Raw genomic sequence first — 25,160 nt, forward strand, 5'->3', positions numbered from 1 at the left:
AACACCCTCTGTCTGCCCTAAGGAACGTGGAGGGCTAATGGTGGTAATCTGAGGGCCCATTTGGCCCCTGAAGGACATTGGTCAATCTGTCTTTTCAAGGTTATCTGGCTGCATGTCTGGTAATTGAGGGTCATTGACCCGTCTGTCTGGATTCTTAAGTGGTCTCTCAAGGTTACTGAACTGTCTGCCTGGCCTCACAACGTCATTGACCTGTCTGCCTGGTCTCTCAAGGTCATTGAACCGTATATCTGGCTTCTCAACGTCATCAGTCTGCCTTCTGAAGGTTATTGAATCATCTCTCAAGGTCATTGCCCTGGCTGTCTGGTCTCTCAAGGTGACTGACCTAGCTGTCTGGTCTCTGACGGGCTTCCCAACGTCATCTGTCGGTCTGTCTAGCTACTGACGGGCATTGTCCCGCCTGGTTGGCTTCATAACGGGTCTTCTCAAGGTCATTGACCCCTGTCTGTCAGTGGCCTCTCAAGGTCATTGAACCGTCTATCTGGCTTCCCAACGTCATCAGTCTGCTTTCTGAAGGTTATTGACTCATCCGTCAGGCTTCCTAAGAGGTCTCTCAAGGTCATTGACCTGACTATCTGGTCTCTCAACGTCACTGACCCGTCTTCTGGTTCCCCATCGTCATCTGTCGGTCTGTCTAGCTACTGACGGGCATTGTCCCGCCTTTTTGGCTTCTTAACTGATCTCTCAAGGTCATTGACTCCTGTCTGGCTGGTCTCTCAAGGTCATTGACCTGACTGTCTGGTTTATCAACCTATCTGACCCATTCTCTGGTTCCCCAACGTCATCTGTTTGTCTGTCTAGCTACTGAAGGGCACTGACCCGCCTTTTTGACTTCTTTACTGGTCTATCAAGGTTATTGACCCCTGTCTGGCTGGTCTCCCAAGGTCATTGACCTGGCTGTCTGGTCCCTCAACATTACTGAACCATCTTCTGGTTCCCCAATGTCATCTGTCGGTCTTTCTAGCTACTGACAGGCATTGTCCTGCCTTTTTGGCTTCTTAACTGGTCTCTCAAGGTCATTGACTCCTGTCTGGCTGGTCTCTCAAGGTCATTGACCTGGCTGTCTGGTTTCTCAACGTCACTGACCCATTCTCTGGTTCCCCAACGTCATCTGTTGGTCTGTCTAGCTACTGAAGGGCATTGACCCGCCTTTTTTGACTTCACTGGTCTCTCAAGGTCATTGACCCATGTCTGGCGGGTCTCCCAAGGTCATTGACCTGACTGTCTGGTCTCTCAACGTTACTGACCCATCTTCTGGTTCCCCAATGTCATCTATTGGTCTGTCTAGCTACTGACGGGCATTGTCCCGCCTTTTGGGGCTTCTTAACTGGTCTCTCAAGATCACTGACCCTTGTCTGCTTGGTTTCTCAAGGTCATTGAACCGTCTATCTGGCTTCCCAACGTCATCAGTCTGCTTTCTGAAGGTCATTGACTCATCTGTCAGGCTTACTAAGTGATCTCTCAAGGTCATTGACCTAGCTGTCTGGTCTCTGACGTGCTTCCCAAAGTCATCTGTCGCTAGCCTATCATGGCTGTGTGAGGGTTGTATGTCTGCCTATCTGGCCGCTTAAGGTCATTGAACCATCTGTCTGATTTCCCAAGTTCATCTTTCTGGCCTTTCAAGTTTATTGACCCGTACTTATAGTCGCTTAAGGTCACTTATCTATCCATCTAGCCTATCATGGCTGTGTGTCTGCCCTCTTAAGGCCAATTGGATCGTCTGTCTGGCATTTTCAAGGTCATCTGTCTTCCTGTCTGGCCTATTAAGGCCACTGACCCACCTGTAAAATCACCTGTCTTCCTATCTGGACTCTTGAGGTTATTGACCCATTGGTCCTAGCATCATCAAGACATATTACCTAACGGATTTTCTTTTGAAAAAAAAATCACTGCTTTTCCACTAAGTACTTTTTCTCAATCAAATTACATCAGAAAGCTCTCCACTCGACCCCCATTTAACAAAGACAAATTTTTCAAGAAAAAAGTTTCAAAAAATTTGAAATCATAATAAAATTTGTACAGAATGTATTTTTTAATTTTACCAAATAAAAATTTTTTCAGCAATTAAAATTTTTTTTCAGCGATTTAAATTTTTTTTACGCGTTTAGATTTCGAATTTTTTTTACTATCTTTTTGACTAAAACACTACTTTTTTACTACTCTCATCACGTGTTAAGATACCCTGCAAGATCGTCTGTCAACCTGTGTGGCCTCTTCGGGTCATTGAATTATCTGTCTTACTTCTGAAGATCGTCTATCCTTTTGTCTGGCATCTTGAGGTCATTGACCCGTCTGTCTGGGTTCTTAATAGCATATAGCTGCCTGTCTGGCCTCTCAAAATCAATGACCCATTCGTCTGGCTTGAAAAGGTCTTTTGTCTGCCTGCCTGGCTTCTCAAGGTCATTGACCCATCTGTTCACATGTCGGCCTTCATGTCTGGCCTCTTGAGGTGACTGACCCGTCTCTATAGCTTCGCATGATCGTCTGTCTGGCTTCCCAAAGTTGCCTATCTGGCCTCTTAAAGTCTTTGACCCGTCTGTCTGATCTCTGTAGGTTGTCTGTCTACCTCTAGGGTCTCTCAGCAATTTAGTAATTTCGTTTCAAACGTTTTTAAAAATCATGTAGGCAAAATCGAAAAACCTGAACCCAAAATTGAGCAAATTAGGATAACCCAAGATCATCATCATCAACATCTTCCCTCATTTCAAATTTCCACTTGATTGACAGCAAACAGCGTAAAACAGCCCAAAATCCCTTAAAAACAGCTTTTAACTGCTCTGAAATCTGCAAGACTTATAAATCGAATAACAAAACGCGACTCGAACCCGGATTCAAATAGAATTCCACTCAAGATTTCCTCATATGTAAGTACCAATATAAGGAAAATTTCGACACAGATTTACAACCAAACAAAAAAAAAATTACATACAACCTATCTCAAGTAAGCATCTAAAACAGGACCGTGTAACATAAATCTGAATTTCATGCGGACCCGAGTAATCCTTAACACAAACTTTCCTTTCTAAAATTCCTCCATCAATTTCCACAAATGCTAACACGTCAGGAAAAAAAACATACAAAAATATTCTCTTCCGCGAGCTAATTCTCGTGTTAGTACCCAAATTCGACACCCTTTAGCTCAAACTCCACTCCGCATTCCAGGGGACCGTATAAAGACACACATTACATTCAGAAAAAAATACCAATCGATGTAAAACAGGCAGCATAAAAAAACACGATTCAAACTTACTTGTAATCTGGTTAGTGGTCGTTCTGGCGTTTGTTTCTGTGGGTAGATTTGTTCGGCGGCTAGAAATAATTCCTTTCGGAATGTCAACCCGAGTACATCCAAATCTTCTCGGCCATATCGAAAAGCGGCCAAAATATGGCCGAAAACTTTTCTATCTTTCATGTAATCTTCGTCAATAAGCACCACTCCGTCTGTAACAGCCAAACAAAAATTCGTACTCATTATAGAAAAAATTGTCCAAGAATATAATTATTATCTTATGTCCCAAATTCCCTCGACATAAATATAAGCACATTTACTCCTATTATCGTCATCGTAGCCATCTCCAGAGAGTTCATTTATATAAAATTCTGTCACACCTCAATATCGAGAAACTGGCGATATAATACGAACATATTACGTACGTACGTACAAAACACACGCCTCACTCATCCATCTTGCTTTTCCAGCCTCCCTTTAGCATCGCATTCGCATGCTGCCCCATTCATTTGAATATTTCACACACGTGCCAGCATCTTATACACACAACAATCTCAAATAACACTTGGTGCCTCTGCCTATAGTACCTAATACCTATCTTGGAACGCTACGAGAATTATTTTTTCTTTCATCGCCATATCACAGCCCAGATTCATACTCGTATACGAGCACGACGAGAATTTCCAATTTTCAAATTTCCTCTTTCTCCGACCACACACACACTGGCAAAGCACGATATACGAGTACTTACAGGTGCCCAAACCGAACCTCAAAATGACACTGCCAACGAGCAGGGCTGAACTTCGTTATTAACGTCTTTTCTCATCGCCAAGTACCTCGCAGACAATACCCGAATACCAAATACCAAATATTTTCCTTCTCGTATCGTATCATATACGATAAAAGGCAGATAAACACACCGAAATATGTTTTCGACAATTTTCTCGAACTAACCGTGCGTTCATAAAAGAAAATAAGGCCAGAAAAAAAAAAGACAGAAAGAAATTAAAATCTGAAAGTATTCAATTTGAAAACCTTGACATAGTTTTCCAGACGCGAAAAAAAATTCCCTTTTAAAAATTTCGCTTTTATTCCCAATAAGGAAACAATCAACGCATATAAATTTAACAATTTTGTCAAACACGTAAAATATATTATCGCACATAATCGTAATACTATTCATCTTGAAAACGTACGTATAAAACGACTACATTCGATGTAAATTGCCAGAGATGAAAAAGAGCAAAATTATGGCCATGGGCTATAAACGAAAAGCATAACGTTTGGAAAATTACACAAAGAAAATTCGAGCGAGTTCAACATACTACAAAAAATAGTCGTAAATTGGCGAAAGTTTCGACATTAAGAGAACAAGCGGATCTCTGATTTTTCAAACGAGAAATTTTTTCCAGCATTTTATTCTTACGTCGAGATTGTAAAATTTACTTCTGTGTAGTTTGTTGAATTGCGAGCTGTTTCACGAATCGCCAAACAAGAATATTGCCGCTTTGGCAAAAGTTGCTGTTTTTTTTTTTTCGATGAAAGTAAATCAAAAATTGGTTTAAAACTGAATTTTGAGTGTAGAAGGTTTGCCACGAAGGCGCGATAAATTCATAATTTGATCGAACAATTCTCTCAAATGTTTCAGGGGTTTTCAAAACTGAACGAAATTTTTCCATTTCACATCAATTGGTAATGAGCAGGTCCAAATTGAGCACAATTCAGTGAACTCTCCCGAAGATGGAAAAATAACGAGAAGAACGTCACTTCGAGTCAATAAATGCGAATAAATAAATAAATAAGCTTTAATTCTGAACTAACGTACCAAGTATACAACATTGTAATTATAATTAATACAGAACAAAATATAGATAATGAAATAGTAATGATGCACCTGTCCTCAGAGGCCCTTATTGGGGGGGGGGGAGAAGCCTTACTCAACCTGTGCCATTCAGAATGGTATTGTGCCACCTTCTCATATATGTATGTAGTTTGTTTTTAACAAAATTTGCTATTGGATCCATTCAGTTCACCACACCTTTTTAGTGTGCTAGGTAGTAGGTATTACAAAAATTTGTACCAAAAAAAGAATAAAAAGGGGAAAAAGGCTATATCAAAAGCAAAGCCGACAGTATGTAACACCCCAGGGGGTGTAAAATATTATTTTATATTGTTCAATTTTCAAAATTATTTTTCAAAATTGAACAATGGAAAAGATTTTATCAAAAGCGAAGCCGACCCCTGTGGTGTTATACTTATTTATCAAAAGCCAAGCAGACATCAGTTTTAAAATGTAACACCACAGGGGTGGTAAAATATTCTTATCTACAGTGTTATCTTTCTCATTGTTCAATTTTAGAACACCTGCCGGTGTTTCATTTTTTACCAGAGATCAACGAGTACCTGGATCCGCGATTCTTACCGGGATCTGAAAATTATCTGGTTCCAACCTTGGTAGTAAATTTTTAGAAAATGACGTCATTTTGAGCAGTTCATCTTTATATCCATAGGATCGCTATATAAAGATGAACTATTTTCGTCAGTTTTATGTGGCAACGTCGCATTTTTCATTGTTTCCACTACCTGGTTCTATACCCAGGTATCCGATTCCTTTCTGGGTTGAACCCAGAAAATCGGAAATCCGGGTACCTGTTGAACTCTGTCATTTACACACATTCAGTACCTAGACACCGAAAGCAGTTGGTTACCCTTTCTGAATCAAAACCCACCAGTCATTTGTGATTTTGCTGTCCTCACAAGAGGTTCTCTCAGTACTGTAGTGCTTTTGGAGTCACATTATGCTTTCAAGATATATCGCGTTGCGCTCTGGAGCTTTCAGAATAGCATAGTGTATTTGGAATTGCGTTGTGCTTTTTTTTGAAATCGTGTTGTGTTGGTTTTTTTTTTGAAATTGCGTTGTGCTGTTTTTTTGAAATACGCGCAGCTGTCTAGTTTTCTTTTACTGTTATATGTGGAGTCCCACAGCGTGTCCACCAAATCCAAAAAAAGTGTTGTTTTTTCTTCGAAGTTTATTCGGACTTCATTTGATTTTTTTTTTTCATTTTAAAAATCTTTTCAAAATTTCACACATGTAACACTGAACATAACAAAAAAACTGAAAAAAGTATTGAAATTTTTATGGATAGAGGAGTGGAAACATTCAACAGTTTCAGTACTAATTATAAGTAGGTACATATTAACACAAAAAATATTTACACAAAATGCAACATGGATGCATTGCATAAAATGGATAAACAGGGAATGAACATTCAGATGGACGTTCATGACTTGACATACAACCACATTTAGCACTGGACACAGCCAGTAATTATTATCTCAAGAATCGGTGAAATATGAAAATACACTTGTATTTGCTAGAATAATCATAACTTTAACAGCCAAATATTTCTATCTGAACATTTGCGTCAAAATGTAATTTTATTTTTCCTTTTTAAAAAAATTCCCAAAGTTTGCAACTGTGAAGGTCGCAACAAAAATCAACTTCAAAAATCATCAAGAGATCAAGCAAGACATATGAAATTTCAACAAAATTTGGAACATGTTGCATTTTTTGGCCTTCCACTTTTTATAACACCAACTCTGGTTTATAGAATCAGACATACCAGGTCCCAACTCAATTCTAGTATGTCACATTCACAAAATACAGTGAAAGCTGCTTATTATTATCGCAGTTAATGTTATCAGTTGTTTAATGTTATTAAAATTGTTCAGTCCTGATCTTTTACCTGGACAGCAATGACCATGCTAATTTTGATGTGAATGTCAACCCATCCACACCTGCCACTTTTAGATTCCACAAGTCGATATGAATTATGACTCTGTGTCGAGCTAATTGTCGATGTAATTGTAGACCAATGTTGATTGGCATTCATGTCAAAAATTGGCTCGACACAAGGTTGAAATTTACATCAACATGTGGAATCAAAATTTGACGGATGTGGATGGATCAACATTCACATTGATATGTACATCCACCTCCAGCTATGTAAAGTTGTAAAATTTTAGTTTCAAAATTGACAATTTTTTCCCAAAAATGACTTTTTTCAAGGTGACTATTGCCTGCGCTGAAAGCAGAATCGATGTGGTGACTACCTGTGGAGAAGTACAGATGGAAAGTTTGTACAACTTGGAAGTTAAAAATATACTCTTTACCTATATTGAAAATGGTGCAATACTTTATCTAAGAGTACTAAAGTAATACATTTTCATGTTGACAACATGTTGATGTGAAATTCAATATCAACAATTATGCATCCACAATATCAAGTCATTTTCCATGAGTAAAAGAGAAATCTTTGAAAATTTGGTTGATGGTCTTGATGTAAGTATTTGTGGACAATCAACTTTCACATTGACATATCATTGACAACTCCAAACTATGGAAAAGTGAATTATTTTATTTTATCAATGCCGTAAAAAATTTGTTTGCCTCTTTAAACAAAATGATATTTTTAAATGTTTACTAAAATTTTAAACTCTAAAACAGAAATTTCAATTTTGAAAAATTGGTTTACATATGTAGTTGTGGATGTAAATTTCAAGCATGAAATTTTACATCTAAGTATGTGTCAAGACAGCATGTCAAGGTATCAGAAATAAAGAGAAAATTTTGAACATTTTCATTACCCTGGCTTATAATTGATCAATTTTCCATCATTATGTTGAAAAAAAGGTAGTTGATGTAAATGTCGATATCGACAATTGTTTGTACAAGTACTTAATTATGTAGAAATTCCTTTGGCCATTGTGATTAGAGCATCGGTTAATGATATCATTTTAAACTGATTTCAATGGGTTTTTTCGTGTTTTAATGTAATTTTAAAATGTTTCAGTTTGTGTTTGACTGCGGTCGTGACAACATCTCTATTATACAACCTATAAGATAGGAGCTAATGCCTAGCAAAGCTTTTTAAGAAAAATTGTTTCGACCTCTTGTGAATGCAAATACCAATGGTGAAGAAGAGGAACCACCAGAAACCAACAAACCACCTAAAATTCCGTCAATCATTTTATATGAATACAGCAACTACCTCTCTATAGTTAAAGAAATCAACAAAGTGGTTAAAAAGCCATACAGCACCAAAATTCTTGGGAAATCGCTAAAAGTTCTTCAAACTGATATTGATGACTTTAGAAATCTCACAAAGATTTACAACAACACGTTGACTGCATATAATGGACGAATATTTCAATGCAAAAAAAAAACCTGCAGAAGTTGAAGTTGACTTTTTGGATGCAGAATCCAGGAAACCTTCTGCTCATGTGCCAAACATGATTCTTACGGTGCTGGTGGAGAGACAGATGGTTCAATTGTTCAACCAGTGAACCATCTCTCTCCACCAGCGCTATAAGCATCATGTTTGACGCATGAGCAAAAGGTTTCCTGGATTCTGCATTCAAAAAGTCGGCTTCATATATGCCAATTTGAAATATTTGTCCATTATACATATATGGTCGACACAACAACAACAAAATAAAATACCAGTAATACCACACATATCTTTTACCTAAAGATCGCGAAGAAAGAATCTCTGTTGTTATCAAGGACATTCCTATATCTATTACTGAAGATGAACTATTAACTGAACTTAGGAAAGACCTGCATGCTATCAAAATCTCTAGACTGTATAAAAGGAATCTCCCAATTCCAGCCTGTTCAGTGCTCGTCAAAAATAATGAAATTGGTAAGAAAGTCTTTGATATCCGTCGTGTCTTTCATGCAAAAGTTCAGATTGAGGAAGGTGGCAGATCAAAGAAAATCATCCAGTGCCAGCAATGCCATCGCAATAGTCTCATTCTAAAAATTTCTGTCCACTGAATGCTATGCTTGTTGTATTAAATGTGCTGGCGAACATCTAACCTCTGAATGTCAAACCCAAGAAAACCATAAATGTGTCAACTGCGGAGGATCACACACTGCCAATTACAGGGGTTGTCAAAAACACCATAACCTTAAAGATAGTTAAGTACATATTTCAAATAACAATCAAATATGTGAAAATATGCATTTTAGTGCAAAACATTCAAAAATATTCAAAATAACTTCGGGCTTATTTGAACTAAAAATTTTTAAAATGTAAAATGATTTTATTTTATTCTATTTTATTTGTATTTGTAATCTGAATGATAATTGTCTACGTTTATATTGTGGAGGTCACCTTTTGAATATTAAACGTATCAGACTGTTTCCAAAAGGAGGGAATTTTTTCAGTAGGTAAGAAGGATCAAGTTGAATAGAATTATTAGAGCTTACAATATAGACCCATTTTCTTCAGTTTACTCGGACACACGATTCTGATGAAATTATCCAGCTGATCAGCATCATAAATCTTCGTAGATTCTGATCCCTCTGATTTCCTTATGTAAATGTTGCCTTCGAACGACCACGTCGATAGGATTTTGCCTTCATCACATAGCGCCTTGGCTTTCTTGAACAAGCTCATCGTATGCTTCGTTAAATGTTCATTTACATAAATATTCTCATTGGAGTTGAAACCCAGATTCTTCGCGTTCAATTTTCTAGCTTTAGACTGTTTGATAAACTGGCTCCTTTTATCCCTATCGTTCAACTGCACTAAAATAGCTGGTGTACCCCGTGAGTTGGTAAGTAATCTATTGGCAGCTATTATATCATAATCATGCAACTGGATGTCCAACTTTTCCGCAATGTTGAATATAATTTTTCTGATATTTTCGCCTTTCGTCTCGGGAACTCCGAAGATAATCACATTGTTCTTACAAGCGTGTTGTTCTAATTGGTTGACCGAACGACGAAGACCTTTATTACTCTTCTTCAAATTTTCTATTTTCAAATTCGCCATATCTTGATTTTTACTCAAATTTGATACCTGTTCTTCTAGTTTCTCTATCGACTTTTTTATGCTCGCTACATTTTTGGTGATCTCTTCGACCGTAATCTCGATCGAGTTCAGTTTGGCTAGAACCGTCTTAATATCGTCAGCCATTCTTCGCAAGATGAAACGATATAATAAAGCACAACTATTATAACTAGCACTACAAATCGAATAAACGCGTTAACAAACAACCGCATAGAAACAATTCATCCAGTAAAATTATTCTGTACTCTTCGAAAGGTGAAAAATAACGAGAAAAACGTCATTGGAAGTCAACAGAGAGTTCCCAGAGTTACCACTCGATTCTATTTAGTTCACTCAAAATTAAAATCGAGTTATCAAATGATTGTAAGTATGTAGTTAGATTTCATCAGCCATAACCCAGAGGATGAAACGATTATAAACTACTCACCTGGCAAAAAACTTTACGCAAGGTTGAAAAAGGTCACCGAATTTAGTACTTACCTACATCTGAACTCGAAATTGTCTCGGATGAAAAAAGCATTTGAAATTTACATAACGTAATTACCTCTGCTTTTGCCCCAGTGAAAGTTTCCACATTCTCTCGTGGGAAATTCCACTTTCAGGGGCTAAAAGGCAGGTATTGGAGCGAAGCAGTCGATACCTCGATTATGTGAAATTGGCGTCCTTTTACAAATAATAATATGATACTTGAACCAGATTTTTTTCCAACACATCTGAAGATCACAAATAAATTCCAATTAATTTTTTCAAATGTGAGGTGGCATAATATTTGAAAAAGTTGCATAAAATGGAAGGAATAATTTTCAAAAAAATTTACAAATCTGAAAAAATAATGAAAAGTTTTCCAATGTGACAAGAAGATGAGAGGGAGAGAGTGGGGTTATATTGTATTCGAGTCAGAATTTCAAAGTTGCAAAAAATCAAGAAAAAATGCAATGTGGGTACTGGGTAGATTTTTTTCTGGTAATTTTCTGTTTCTGGGTCAGAAATGAGCCACTTTTTGAGACGAGTCCAAAAAAAAGTTATTTCAGGACCCCTCCCTTACCCGCCAAGTTGAAAAAAAAGGAAAAAATCAATTTATACCCAATAAGTCGAAATGTTCAAATAATTCTTGAGAATTTTCAATTTCTCGTCATACTCCTCTCTTCAAGAACATCACTTGGCACTTCAGCAATGTTGGTCCCTTTATGTAGAGGTCCTCAAGGTAGGAAAAAGGAACCCCCCCCAAAAAAAAAACATGTAACAATTGGAGTCGATAAAGAATCTTACAAGGCATGAAAAAAAAAATATTTTAATGTAGAAAAAAATTTCAAAAAGAGACAGGACATGTAAAAAAGGTAAAAAAAATTGAGATTTTAGACAATTTTAGTTAGAGGTAAAAAGTGAGAATTTCGGACAATTTCCGACAAAAAATCGAAATTCTATTCAGTTGTCTTATTTTGACCTCTACCGGACGTATATCATGAAAAAGTTGAAAAAAATTACGCTCATAGCAAGAAAATTAAAATTCCTTAATTTTCGTTCGCGAAGGAGCCACTTGAAGGAATCAATTCGTCCACGAATGGTTCACAAAAAATTATTCAATTCGTTAGTGAATGACTCACCGATAATGATCTAAATACATACATTGATTGGTTTGCGAATGATTCACTAAAAATTATTCAATTAGTTCGCGAATGAATTATTCAATTCGTTCTTGGATGCTTCGCCGAAAATTATTCAGTTCGTTCGCAAATGATTCAATAAACCCATTTCAAAGAATCGATTCGTTTGCGAATGATTCGCAAAAAATTATTCAATTCGTTCTTGGAGGATTCACAGAAAATTATTCAGTTCGTTCGCAAATGATTCACAAAGCCCATTTAAAGAAATCGATTCGTTCGCGAAAAATTATTCAATTCATTCGTGAATGATTCAGACTCGCCAATAACTATTCAGTACACTCACGAATGATTCGGTGAACATTATTTGAATGAATCGATTCGTTTACGAATGATTCGCAAAAAATTATTCAATTCGTTCATGAATGATTCACCAAAAACTATTCAGTTTGCTCACGGATGATTCACCAAAAATTTAAATATGTAGATCGATTCGTTCGCGAATGATTCACTATACTCGTACCCATTCAAATGAATCGATTCGTTCATGAATGATTCACCAAAAATTGAAAATATGTAGATCGATTCGTTCGCGAATGATTCACTATACCCATTCAAATGAATCGATTCGTTCGCGAATGATTCACTAAAAATTATTCAATTCGTTCGCGAATGATTCAGACCCACCAAAAATGATTCAGTTCGTTCACGAATGATTCACTGAGAATTATGTAAACAAATCGATTCATTCGCGAATGATTCACTAAAAATTATTCAATTCGTTCTCAAATGATTCACTAAGCCCATTTAAAGAAATCGATTTGTTCGCGAAAAATTCGCCAAAAATTATTCAATTCATTCGTGAATGATTCAGACTCACCAAAAACTATTCAGTTCGCTCACGAATGATTCGGTGAACATTATTTGAATGAATCGATTCGTTCGCGAATGATTCACCAAAAATTATTCAATTCGTTTATGAATGATTCGCCAAAAATTTAAATATGTAGATCGATTTGTTCGCGAATGATTCACTAAACCCATTCAAATTGAATCGATTCGTTCGCGAATGATTCAGACCCGCCAAAAATGATTCAGTTCGTTCGCGAATGATTCTCTAAAAACTATTCAATTCGTTCGCGAATGATTCAGACCCGCCAAAAATGATTCAGTTCGTTCGCGAATGATTCACTAAACCCATTCAAATTGAATCGATTCGTTCGCGAATGATTCTCTAAATATTATTCAATTCATTTACGAATGATTCTTCAAAAACTATTCAGTTTGTTCACAAAAGATTCATCGAAAATTCAGATAAATCGATTCGTTCGCGAATGATACACTAAAGTTTATTTAATTCGTTCTTGGAGGATTCACCAAAAATTTCTTAGTTCGTTCGCAAATGATTCACTAATCCCATTTGAAGGAATCGATTCGTTCGCAAAAAATTTGCCAAAAATTATTCAATTCGTTCGCGAATGATTCAGACCCACCAAAATTGATTCAGTTCGTTCACGAATGATTCACTGAAAATAATTCAATTTGTTCGTGAATGATTCACTAAAAACTGTTCAGTCTGTCCATGAATGATTCACCAAAAGTTGTTTAAATAAATTGATTCGTTCACGAATGAGTCACTAAAATTATTTAAATAAATCGATTCGTTCGCGAATGATTCGACAAAAATTATTCAATTCGTTCGCGAATGATTCACTAAAAAGTATTCAGTTTTCAATTTGTTCGCGAATGATTCATCAAAAATTAATTAAAATGAAAATGAATCGATTCGTTCACATACGAATCAATTCGTTGGCGAATGATTCACTAAAAGTTATTCAATTCGTTCGGGAACGATTCACCAAAAATTATTCAATTTGTTCGTGAATGATTCAGACCCACCAAAAATGATTCAGTTCGTTCACGAATGATTCACTGATAATTATTCAATTTGTTCGTGAATGATTCAGACCCACCAAAAATGATTCAGTTCGTTCACGAATGATTCACTAAAAACTTTTCAGCTTGTTCATGAATGATTCCCTAAAAATTATTCAAATAAATCGATTCGTTCGCGAATGATTCGCCAAAAGCTTTTTCAATTCGTTGACGAATGGTTCACTAAAAATTATTCAATTTGTTCGCGAACGATTCACCAAAAATTATTCAATTCGTTTGCGAATGATTCACTGAAAATTATCCAATTTGTTCGTGAATGATTCACTAAAAACTGTTCAGTTTGTTCATGAATGATTCACCAAAAATTGCTTAAATAAATCGATTCGTTGGCGAATGATTCACTAAAAATTATTTAAATAAATCAATTCGTTCGCGAATGATTCACTAAAAATTATTCAAATAAATCGATTCGTTCGGGAAGGATTCGCCAAAAGCTATTCAATTCGTTGGCGAATGGTTCACTAAAAATTATTCAATTCGTTCGCGAACGATTCACCAAAAATTATTCAAATAAATCAATTCGTTCGCGAATGATTCGCCAAAAGTTATTCAATTCGTTGGCGAATGGTTCACTAAACATTATTCAATTCGTTCGCGAATGATTCACCTGGAAATCAACCAATTTGTTCAATTTTTTTCAATCACCAATCGTTCGTGAATGATTCAATTCGATTCCATTCGCTTCGTTTGAAAATAGATCAATTCCTACACGAAAGTTTGCCATAAAGTGAATCAATTCGCCCGCAAAAGATTTAGCAAAACCAAATCAATTCGTTCGCGACTGATTCACTTCAAAACGTCATCACTCGTGCGATGCACATTGCACTTGTATCTTGTACATAATACACTTTAAAAAAAAAAACGATACCTACTCACCAAAAATAATGTACAAGAGACGATGCAACGTAGCCCAAACATTAAACCACACTTTCGATCGTCGATAAGAAATGCACTCTCAGTACATGCCCAAAACAGCTCAACAAATCAAGCACCACAGCAAAATGCATCCCATTATCGTTTTTCCTACTCGTTTAAGAAAATTAGTCCAATAAAAACGTTACGCTCGAGATACAGTAAACCATACCGCATATAATACGATATATATGATGAGGGTATGCTATACTCGTATTATTCTCTCACACAGATATACTTGTATGTACTAATACCAAGATTCGACTCATACAAGAATACCGTACATTTCATTTAAACGATCTACGAGTAAAATGGCACACAGATGGCAAAGGAAAGGCGTACAGGGTTGTTGAATGGCATGCATAGTAATACTCGACGTGTTGCTCTTTTGCTCTTTAATGAGAATCTGTCCGCGTGGTTTTTTTTCCTCCTTTGGCTTTATCCGTCTTCCGAATAATTTAACGAATCTGCGAGAGAGCTTTTAAAAGTCGCGTTCTTAAATTTAGCTCCCTTCCTCATCCTCCTCTTCCTCCTCATCCCACAGATCTCTCTCTCATGGCATATGTAATCTTTTGTTGTGCGTGGATATGCAGAAATTATGTTCGCATTTAGTGCAGCGAGAAAGAACGACCGACGCCAACTCGAATTCGCGAGTTGGTTACGATACGTGTAATATAATAATTGAAAGATACCGCCGTCGTCGGCAGCAATGGCGACGAATTATGCAAATTAACGGGTCGTATATTATTACGATAATACACATAAGACAACCCAGAAGCTCGTATAAATGCCCCGTTTTGAGTACATGTGTACTTTGGATAATTATTGCTAACATCGTGTCAACTCTCAACATTCGTACTTCGGTATTTTATTGGCGAGATGACGAATGATGAAGCTCGCAATTCGCAATTCACAATTCGCGTCAATTAGCACGAGCGAAACGATGATGTGGCACGAGATGGGAAAATTCGTCGTTTTCCTAGAATCATTTGATCGCTTTGACTATGAAATTCACACAGATGAATGTATTGTACATAATCATGTATACCGAGAGCATTTCGATTCGTTTGAAGACAGATAGGAGGGGGGAATCAGGGGGCACGTGCGTACCCAGTCTAAAATAACTTCACTACTTTACCCTCTGTATCTGAATGAGCTATAGTAATCTCAAAATGTGGGCGTTTTGAGCGAATTAAAATTATATAGGTAGGTATTTAAATACGAGTCGACGAAGACGACGACGGTGTCGCGTGCCTTTCATAAACGTTTGGCATTTTAGGAAAAATTTTGACGGTCTCTAATTTATATACACTTACTACGCGAACGCAAATTGTAATAAGTACTAAAAAGTTGGCCAAGTTTTACGGCCGAATATTTTCTTCGCCGAGATAAAGTTGCTGGAAAATTCCTCGGCAAAGTTTTGGAATATTTTTAATGACTTCTTCTCTCCTCCCTTCGCCTTCTTTTTACTGGGATGCTTTTGCAAACGTAAAGTATACGTGTAGTTTTTTTTTCTTTTTCACTGTCAGAATGAGGCTATTCGAGGCGTATTGACCTCTGATGGGAGGAGAAGGGGGAGAGCAAGTTGAGTAATTTGTTTCATGGCCCGAGAGACCTATTAAGGGCTATTTCAGCTTTGTCATTTAGCTAGGCGTATAAATATCTTTTTTCATTCTATTTGGGAGGTTTTTTTTCGACTATCGCGAGCTCGCGAGAAAGTAAATTTGGTTTTGAGATGGATTCGAGTGGTAGAAAGGGTAGCAATAGTGCAAGTGAGAAATTCAGCCAAGTCAACCTCTCAGCGGTCAAGTAAACGAGTTACGACGAGTTGAAGAGATTTTTTTGGGGGAAATTGTTTGAAATTCATCCCCCCTCCCGAAAAAAAATTTCTTACAAGAAAAAGTATCTCAAGAGGTGGAGAAATTTTTTTTAATCTGGCTAAGCTAAATCGAAATTGCATGAAAAAGTACATCACCTGCCAAAATTTCAGACGCCCAAGCGCATTTTTCGATTTTAGGTGAATTAAAAAAAAAAAAATCAAAAAGCCAAAAATGGGGGGAAAATCAAAATCGACGATTGGAAACTGTTCCAAGCTCATTGAATAGTACTTAAAGTCTGCAGAACAATTTTCAAGGTTGAAATTTCCACAAAATTTCTCCCAATAAAGTTTGAAAGGTAAAAGTTACTTCACACCTCAAAATTTCGATACGCCAAGTCGATTGAAGTTGATTTAAAACCGTTTTGGAGCCTCCAGTAACTTTCTTAAATGTACAGTTTTCGAAAAAACGCTCGAAAATTGGTCAAAGCTTCTTCTGCCTGTCAATAAAATGTGTAAAATTTTGTGGTACTTTCAATATTCAAAAATCTGCTGCAGGTTCCAGAATTGCTCGAAAAAGTTCCAAACAGTTTCTAATAAATTTGGGAAGGGGGGGGGGGGCTGAAAATAATGCACATGCCGAATTTCAGTTTTATATACTGGTCAATTTGATAACGTTTTGATTTTTTCCCTCATTTTTGGACAAAATTCGATTATCAAAACTGGAATTTTGGCTGGTGATGAATCTTTGCACATTCTTTTGATTTAGCTTTTTCGGGTTACGAAATTCTTCTGCTAATTGCAGGGCTCGTATTCAATCATCCCCCTCGCCCCCTCAAAAAAACCATCAGTAAAAAAAGGTCACAAAACGTGAACAAAATGTTTAACGCAGAAAAAAAAATCTCCTACATAAAAACAGAACATTACGAATTGAAATGATCCGTTTTCTCATTTTTAAAAGTTGAACTACTCGTATTTTGAACTTTTTTATGAAAAAAATGAGACTTTGGGCAATTTTTGGCACCAAAGCGAAAATTTTTGCGATTTCTGGCGAAAACTTCGACGATAATTTCATCAAAAGGAGGACCTTTTTGAAAATTTCTGGCAAAAAAGCGACACTTTCGGGCAATTTAAAATGACAATTTGCAGTAATTTTATTGAAAAGTAGGAATTTTTGACAATTTTTGAAATAAAAAAAGACTTATAATCTCAGCAGAAATCAGGACTTCTTGGAAATCATGTTACTTTTTGACAATTTATGGTTAAAAAACAAAAATTTGAATTTCTGTCAGAAAAACAAAAATCTGAATTTTTGTCAAAAAATCAAAAATTTAAATTTTTGTCAGAAAAACAAAAATAAATTTTTGTTGGAAAATCAAAAATTTGAATTTTTGTTAGAAAATCAAAAACTTTAATTTTTGTCAGAAAATCAAAAATTTGGCTGTTTGTTAGAAAATTAAAAATTTGGCTTTTGTTGGAAAATCAAAAATTTGAATTTTGTTCAGAAAATCAAAAATTTGAATTTTGATCAGAAAATCATAAATTTGAATTTTTGTCAAAAAATTAAAAATTTTAATTTTGGTCAGAAAATCAAAAATTTGACAATGTCATTTTAGTAAAAAGTACTTAGGACTTTGAAAACTGTTGACAAGGAAAAAAATCGATTTTTTTGGACTTTTTTTAAAAAGCTAGACCTCCTTTGTATTTTTCAAGTAAAAAAAAACAGACTTTCTAGCCTGCTTTTTTTTGTTGAAAATTTTAGCTACAAAAACAAGACTTTCACATTGTTGAAGAGCTAAAATTTTTGACAATTTTAGGCAATTTTTGGCAAAATGCAGATAATTGTTGGTAAAAGAGTGAAAATCTTCAGCAATGTGGCTGCACAAAGAAAAATTTGTATTTTTGTCAAAAAATCAAAAATTTGAATTTTTGTTGAAAAATCAAAAATTTGAATTTTTGTTCAAAAATCAAAAATTTGAATTTTTGTTGAAAAATCAAAAATTTGAATTTTTGTTGAAAAATCAAAAATTTGAATTTCTGTTAGAAAATAAAAAACTTTAATTTTGGTCAGAAAATCAAAAATTTGAATTTTTGTCAGAAAATCAAAAATTTGGCTTGTTGTTAGAAAATCAAAAGCTTTAATTTTTGTCAGAAAATCAAAAATTTGGCTGTTTGTTGGAAAATTGAAAATTTGGCTGTTTGTTAGAAAATCAAAAATTTTAATTCTGGTCAGAAAATCAAAAGTTTGAATTTCTGGTCAGAAAATTAAAAATTTGAATTTTTTTCAAAAAATCAAAAATCTGAATTTTTGTCAAAAAATTAAAAATTTGAATTTTTGTCAAAAAATCAAAAATTTGAATTTTTGTCAAAAAATCAAAAATTTGAATTTTTGTCAAAAAATCAAAAATTTGAATTTCTGTCAGAAAATCAAAAATTTGAATTTTTGTCAAAAAATTGGAAAATTTGAATTTTTGTCAGAAAATCAAAAATTTGACAATGTCATTTTAGTAAAAAGTACTTAGGACTTTGAAAACTGTTGACAAGAAAAAAAAATCGATTTTTTTGAACTTTTTTCAAAAAGCTAGACCTTCTTTGTATTTTTCAATTAAAAAAAAAAAAACAGACTTTCTAGCCTGCTTTTTTTTGTTGAAAATTTTAGCTACAAAAATAAGACTTTCACATTTGTTGAAGAGCTAAAATTTTTGACAATTATTGGCAATTTCTGGCAAAATGCAGATAATTGTTGGTAAAAAAGTGAAAATCTTCAGCAATATGGCTACACAAAGCCAAATTTTAAATTTTTGTAAGAAAGCAAAAATTTGACAACTTAGACAATAAGCACAACTTTTAAGAATTATTGGCAAAAAAAAAAATATTTTTACACATTTTTTCAAAAAGGGAGGCCTATTTGTACGTATTTTTCAATTAAAAAAGCAAGACTTTTCATTTTTGTTGAAAAACTGACATTTTTGGCAATTTTTGGCAAAAAATCGCAACTTTTAAACAATTTTGAAAACGACAATTTTTTAGCAATTTTGCTAATACAGAAGCGAGAACTGTCAATTTTTGGAAAAGCGAGTAGGTACCAACTTATGACAATTTTAGCAAAAAGTTTAGCACAAAATGACTGACATTTTTTCCTATTTTTCGTTTACAAAACCAAGTTTTCGAATAATTTTTAGGAGAAAATTGAGACTTTGGAATTTTTTGTGAAAAAACTACCTACAATTTTCAACAAAAAGTGTGACCAACGAATATTTGGAAATTTTGACAAAAGATGACATTTTTTGCTGTTTTGGACCCACCTTAGTGAATTTTTCATTTTTTCTCCATTTATTTTTTATTCTGACAGAAATTGGAAGTTTAGGAAAGAATTTTACTGAATGATTCAAGTACAATTTATTTCGTTTTTATAATTTTTTCCAACTTTGGACCAACATTTTTGAAGGGCTTGTAGGTGGGTTCTTGAAATGAATCTTATTCAGAAAAATATTTTACACAGAGATTAAAATTTTTTAAAAAGTTGATCCTTTTATTTCATTCAACGACAGTTTCGTTTTTTCTCAATTTTTAGGGACGTCTTTATAAGAAGACAGACGTTGTTTGAGGGACCGAGGGAAGTTATTTTTTGAAAAGGTGACGTTTTCAGAAGCATTTTGACCAGAAATGGAGAATTTTCAAACAAAAATTTGGAGAATTCAAATTTTTACTTCATGAGTTTTTTTTTCCAACTCTGAGGAGAAGTGGATCCATACGAGAGAACCAACATCGTAAATCAAGTGCTGGATTTTATTTTCCGAATTTGGAAAAATTTTGCAAATTGGCCCAATATTTTGAAAATTTAAACCTTTAACAAATTCAAAATTCTAGTTCTTTTCCATCTCACATTCATTTCGTAACACACGACTTTTCAAAGTCTACTTCCCACATAATTATGTACAACTCCAATCACTCATGTAACAATATTGTTATTTTCCTTGTTTAACGTAACATCAAATGAAATTTCACCACACATCGTCGTTTCGTTATATTGTTACACGTTACCAAAGACGTGAAAAGTAAACGGAAAAGAATGTAATAGCTAATTTTCGCTAAATATTTTGACAGGTATTTGCGTATAGTTATCCAAAACAATCGATCTGTTTACTCGAGAGGGAAAAAAAGCAAGCATAGGTGGTGTAATTACAAAAACATCAGCTAAGGAAAGGTATCCGGAACACGGTATAAATACCAGCTGCAGTGTTCGAATAAGCATCAAAGTTTGTTCGCTCTCATCAGCTTCAAGTGTTCGTTGTTTCGAATCAATTTTTCAAAGAAAACCCTTCTCTATTACACCTAATAAATCATCATGTCGTCGGTGAGTATACAGTTTCTATTCTCATTGCACTAGGAATTTTTTCAAGCACGTAGTTCAGCAATGGAAATAGTATATCCATCGCAATATTATAGATCCTCGATCGATTAAGTGTCCTGTGTGGCATTTTTTTGAAAAGAAAAAATTTCGAAATCAATTCTGCATTTTATTTTTGTTGATGACCATTTTCGAAAATATTTTACACAGAATGCTTTCTTCATAACAAGTCCTCCAAACTTTTTGGCCTCCCTACCCCTTCACTCTCTCACACCAATCAATTTCGTACCCTACCTTCCCATACTTTAAATCACTTATTTTACAACAAAAAATTTCCACAGGAATGGACCACCAAAGAACAATGCAGCAAATGCAACTGTATTGTTAAAGAAAGAGAAATAGGCAATGGACCCGACGATGGCGGAGTAAGTGTTGGTTTACATTCAATTAGTGTAATTAAAATGCGTACTTAGAGATTTCACATTTCTCGATGCTAATTCGAATTTCATTTTCTTCCCTTAGGATTGCACCGAAGTATACAGAAAACTCGGAAGCTGTCTTAACCAATGTTTGAAAGAAAAATGCAGAGAGTACCAAAGGAAAAAACAAGGCCGTCGCGGAGGAGATAATTGTGATTGGTGATTGGCGAGAAATTATGTTTTTGTTATGAAAAATATTAAGTAAATTTGAATAAAAATTCGTTATTTGACTTCTCTCGTATTTCTTTTGTCAATTTTCTATATTGGATACTAAACTAGAAGATGATGATACCTGTAAAAGTACATACATACATCTAAACAAACCTAATCTCCTGAACTGAAACAAGTACTCTGTTCAAAATAATGATGGCAAAATTGTAGCAAGATTTTTCATGATTTTTGCAAAAACTTACAAGGGAACCTCTTGAGGTGTCCGCCTCCGATTTGAACGAGACCGCGATTTTTGGAAAGAGCATATTCTAAAACCCCCAAATCCAAATTTTCAGCTGCCCTAGTTCATTTTTCGATTTTTGGCGAATTTTTGAAAATCCAAAATTGACTATTTTGGTGATTTATGTTTTTTTTTAAAAGTACGTACTTGATCAGTAAAAATGTTCAAAATAAGTCCTAAAACTGATATTAACCCCCCAAATCCAAATTTCGCCATTTCCAGCCATTCTGGAGCCTCCAGTGCGATTTATCAATTTCTCCAGAATTTTCAATTTGCTCCAGAACGCGTGAATATGAAGTTGGGCAGCTAAAAATCCAGTTGTGAGTTATACTCGAACTGTTTAACGAATTTACTCACATTTCAGCCGATTCTGGAGGGGACACCTCAAGAGTGGGTTTTTGAACAGCTTTTTTCATAATAAAAATATCCAAAAATTAAAGGGAGGCCCGAGAAAGGCTGGAAATGACGAAATTTGCTCTCGAGTGGTTAATTAAAGACAAAATACAGGGATTCGCGCAAATTTCAAAAATTTTCTCACAAACGAGGAATTTTTGGTTTTTGAAATTTTTCTTATTTTGAAAAAAAGCTGGTCAAAAAACCACTCTTGAGGTGTCCGCTTCAGAATCGGCTCAAATGTGGATAAATTCGTTAAACAGGTCGAGTATAACACACAACTCGATTTTTAGCTGCCCAGCTTCATATTCACGCCTTTTGGAGCAAATTCAAAATTCTGGAGAAATTGAAAAAAGCGCTGGAGGCTCCAGAATGGCTGGAAATGGCGAAATTTGGATTGGGGGGGGGGGGGGGTTAATATCAGTTTTAGGACTTATTTTGAACATTTTTACTGATCAAGTACGTACTTTTTAAAAAAAAGCATAAATCACCAAAATAGTCAATTTTGGATTTTCAAAAATTCGCCAAAAATCGAAAAATGAACTAGGGCAGCTGAAAATTTGCATTTGGAGGTTTTAGAACATGCTCTTTCCAAAAATCGCAGTCCCGTTCAAATCGGAGACGGACACCTCAAGAGGTTCCCTTGTTAGAATTCTCTTCACTTTTTGAAAAAAAGCAAAGATTTTTTTAGAATTTGTACAAAAATCTGTTTCTTTTTTAATGTTTGCAAAAGAGTTGGATTTTTTTAGAATTTTTACAAAAATCTGTTTCTTTTTTAATGTTTGCAAAAGAGTTGGATTTTTTTGAAATCTTATCAAAACAACAGAATTTTAAACAAATTTTGCAAAAAATTGGATTTTGAAAAAATCTTTGTGATGAAGGGGAAATTTTGAATAACTTTGGCCAAAAATAATAATTTTTATGCAATTTTGACAAAAATATGATTTTTTAGAGTTTTGAAAAAAGTGAGACTTTTTCTATCAATTTTTGCAAAAAATAGTAGATACTTTATAATTTGACAATTATGGCAAAAATTCAGCACAAAAGCGTAATAGCAGGAGCAGGACACAATTCAGTCATCTCAGCAATGATTGAAAAATGCGAATGAAAATTGTAATAGATCGTTCAAAAAATCTACCTCATCAAAAAAAACATAAATTTCACATTATAGCAAAAAAAAAATTCAATTTGCTCACTTTTCAATAACTAAATAAGGTGTTCCAGAGTATAAGAAAGGAATTTGCCCACTAACTGGACAATTCCGAGCCACGAGAGCAAAAATGACCGAAACTTTGCTCTCTCTCTAAACCCAAAAATCTGATATTTGGGTCAAAAGTAATGCACGGATTTTTGGATGTTTCAAAACGACTTAGCCAACATTCTGGAAAATTGAAATTTGGAAACATAAATTCGTATAATTTTTCATCTAAATAGAATACACATAAAACTTCGAATTTTTCTGCTTTTCTGATTTCGAAAAATTTTTCAAAAATTACCTACGAAGCTGGAATTTAAAATGTGAATTCAAAGAGAAGGGGAATCGATTTCCCAACTCGAACCTATTTGCACCACTTTCTAGCTGCCAAAAAAAAAAAAGAATTTTCATACCTTATGAATCGCAACTTCTTTCGCGTATTTTTTTTTTCAAGTTCGTCATTTTCTAAAAATTCCAACCACTATTACGCCTCAAGTATTTCATTTTTCCTGTTTTGCGCGACTGAATGGAATTTCATTATAGAAACCGTAGTACGAGAATATCTTTGAACGACGTTATTAGTATACGAATATACGATCCGGAAACGGAAATGCTTAAATTTTATCAAAATAACTTGACAGAAATTTTCAGAGAGTTATTCAAAACAAACGGTTTGTTTACACATCGTACAGATCGGCATCGTAATTACGTATGATTAGGTGTAATAATATAATCACACACGCATTAATTTGGTATCAAAATTGTATAAATACCGAAATCGATGTTCGAATAAGCATCAGAGTTTGCTTGCTCTTATCAGCTTCAATAATTCGTTCTCTCAAAGTGATTTTTTTCCAACTTACGTCATTATGTCGGTGAGTAACCACTATTTTCTTAAATGCACTAAAAATTATATGTACTACCTAGTTTAAGCGAGGAGATTCCTCACAGCAAGCTTAACAAGACTATTAGAAAATTGGAGATGAAAAATAATGTCAAATTGACCTACCTCCCTCCCTCCACTCTTCCCCTCTCAAACCACTCTATTTTTATGCTAGGTAGTGCCTAATTTCAATTTTCAACTCTATTAGGTAATTATTTCATAGTAAGTACATTTATCTATATTTTTATCACCCATTTGCCAATAATTTCCACAGGGATATATTACCAAAGAACAATGCAGCAAATGCAACTGCATCGTTAAAGAAAGAAACATAGGTCCAGGACCCGGACCCGGACCTGAACCCAACCCAGATGGAGTAAGTACAAAATCTCATGTGCATGGTTTAGTGGTTGCTTAGCTCATCATTTCAGTGTGCTAATTCGAATTTAATTTCTACCTTGCCCAGGATTGCACCGAAGTATACAGGAGACTGGGAAGCTGTCTTAATCAATGCTTGAAAGAAAAATGTCGTGAGTACCAAAGGAACCGTCGTGGTGGCGGTGGCGGCGGCAGCGGTCGAGCAAATAATAACTGTGATTGGTAACTGAGTGAAAAAAATTCTTACGATGTTAAAATCGATTAAAATTGAATAAAAATTTCATTCTCGACTACTTCTATTTTTTTTAATTGATTCGTTGAAAATTTCAAAATGGAAGGAGTTGAATTTTCACCAAAAAAAGGAAGTTTTTTCATGGTGTGGAGAACTTGTATGCGCGATGGCTATTTTTCAGCAATGTATGTACTTCGTTTCGTGAAGTGTGCAAGTTTTTTTTTTTTTCATTTGGAACATTTCAAAGCCAACTTGGCAAGAAAAATGTTGGCATTACAAGCAAAATTTTTTCAACTGGACGAAGCTAGATATAAGAAAGAGTATGCAGAAATTGGTCACCAGCCGAAGTGCATTTTTCGATTTTTGGTGAATTTTTGAAAATCAAGTTCAGGTCAAAAATGAGCAA

The 25,160-nt window shown here is 34.9% G+C and overlaps 2 protein-coding genes and 1 long non-coding RNA gene across 6 annotated transcripts in view; 1 reads left to right on the forward strand and 2 right to left on the reverse strand.

Moving 5' to 3' along the window:
* krz (kurtz) overlaps positions 1–25,160 on the reverse strand; it is a 308,096-nt gene that overhangs the window by 50,986 nt on the left and 231,950 nt on the right. For all 4 annotated transcript variants that reach the window (XM_065365000.1, XM_065364990.1, XM_065365016.1 and 1 more), the window contains one exon: positions 3,269–3,459. In XM_065365000.1, coding sequence (XP_065221072.1) covers positions 3,269–3,459 — 191 coding nt within the window. The remainder of the gene's footprint in view (positions 1–3,268; positions 3,460–25,160) is intronic.
* On the reverse strand, positions 9,413–10,397 carry LOC135846068 (uncharacterized). Its single transcript, XM_065365055.1, has one exon. It carries the CDS (start codon positions 10,231–10,233, stop codon positions 9,511–9,513), a length of 723 nt encoding a protein of 240 aa, XP_065221127.1. The 5' UTR covers positions 10,234–10,397; the 3' UTR covers positions 9,413–9,510.
* On the forward strand, positions 20,624–21,456 carry LOC135846118 (uncharacterized). Its single transcript, XR_010558900.1, has 3 exons — positions 20,624–20,749; positions 21,085–21,168; positions 21,266–21,456. It is a non-coding gene; the product is annotated as an uncharacterized LOC135846118 (long non-coding RNA).

Source organism: Planococcus citri, chromosome 1 (genome assembly GCF_950023065.1).
Source record: "Planococcus citri chromosome 1, ihPlaCitr1.1, whole genome shotgun sequence".
Classification (NCBI taxonomy): Eukaryota; Metazoa; Arthropoda; class Insecta; order Hemiptera; family Pseudococcidae; genus Planococcus; species Planococcus citri.

Bases quoted from the DNA above. Each gene is read 5' to 3' on its own strand.
- LOC135846068 (XM_065365055.1), bottom strand. From the start codon at position 10,233: ATGGCTGACGATATTAAGACGGTTCTAGCCAAACTGAACTCGATCGAG.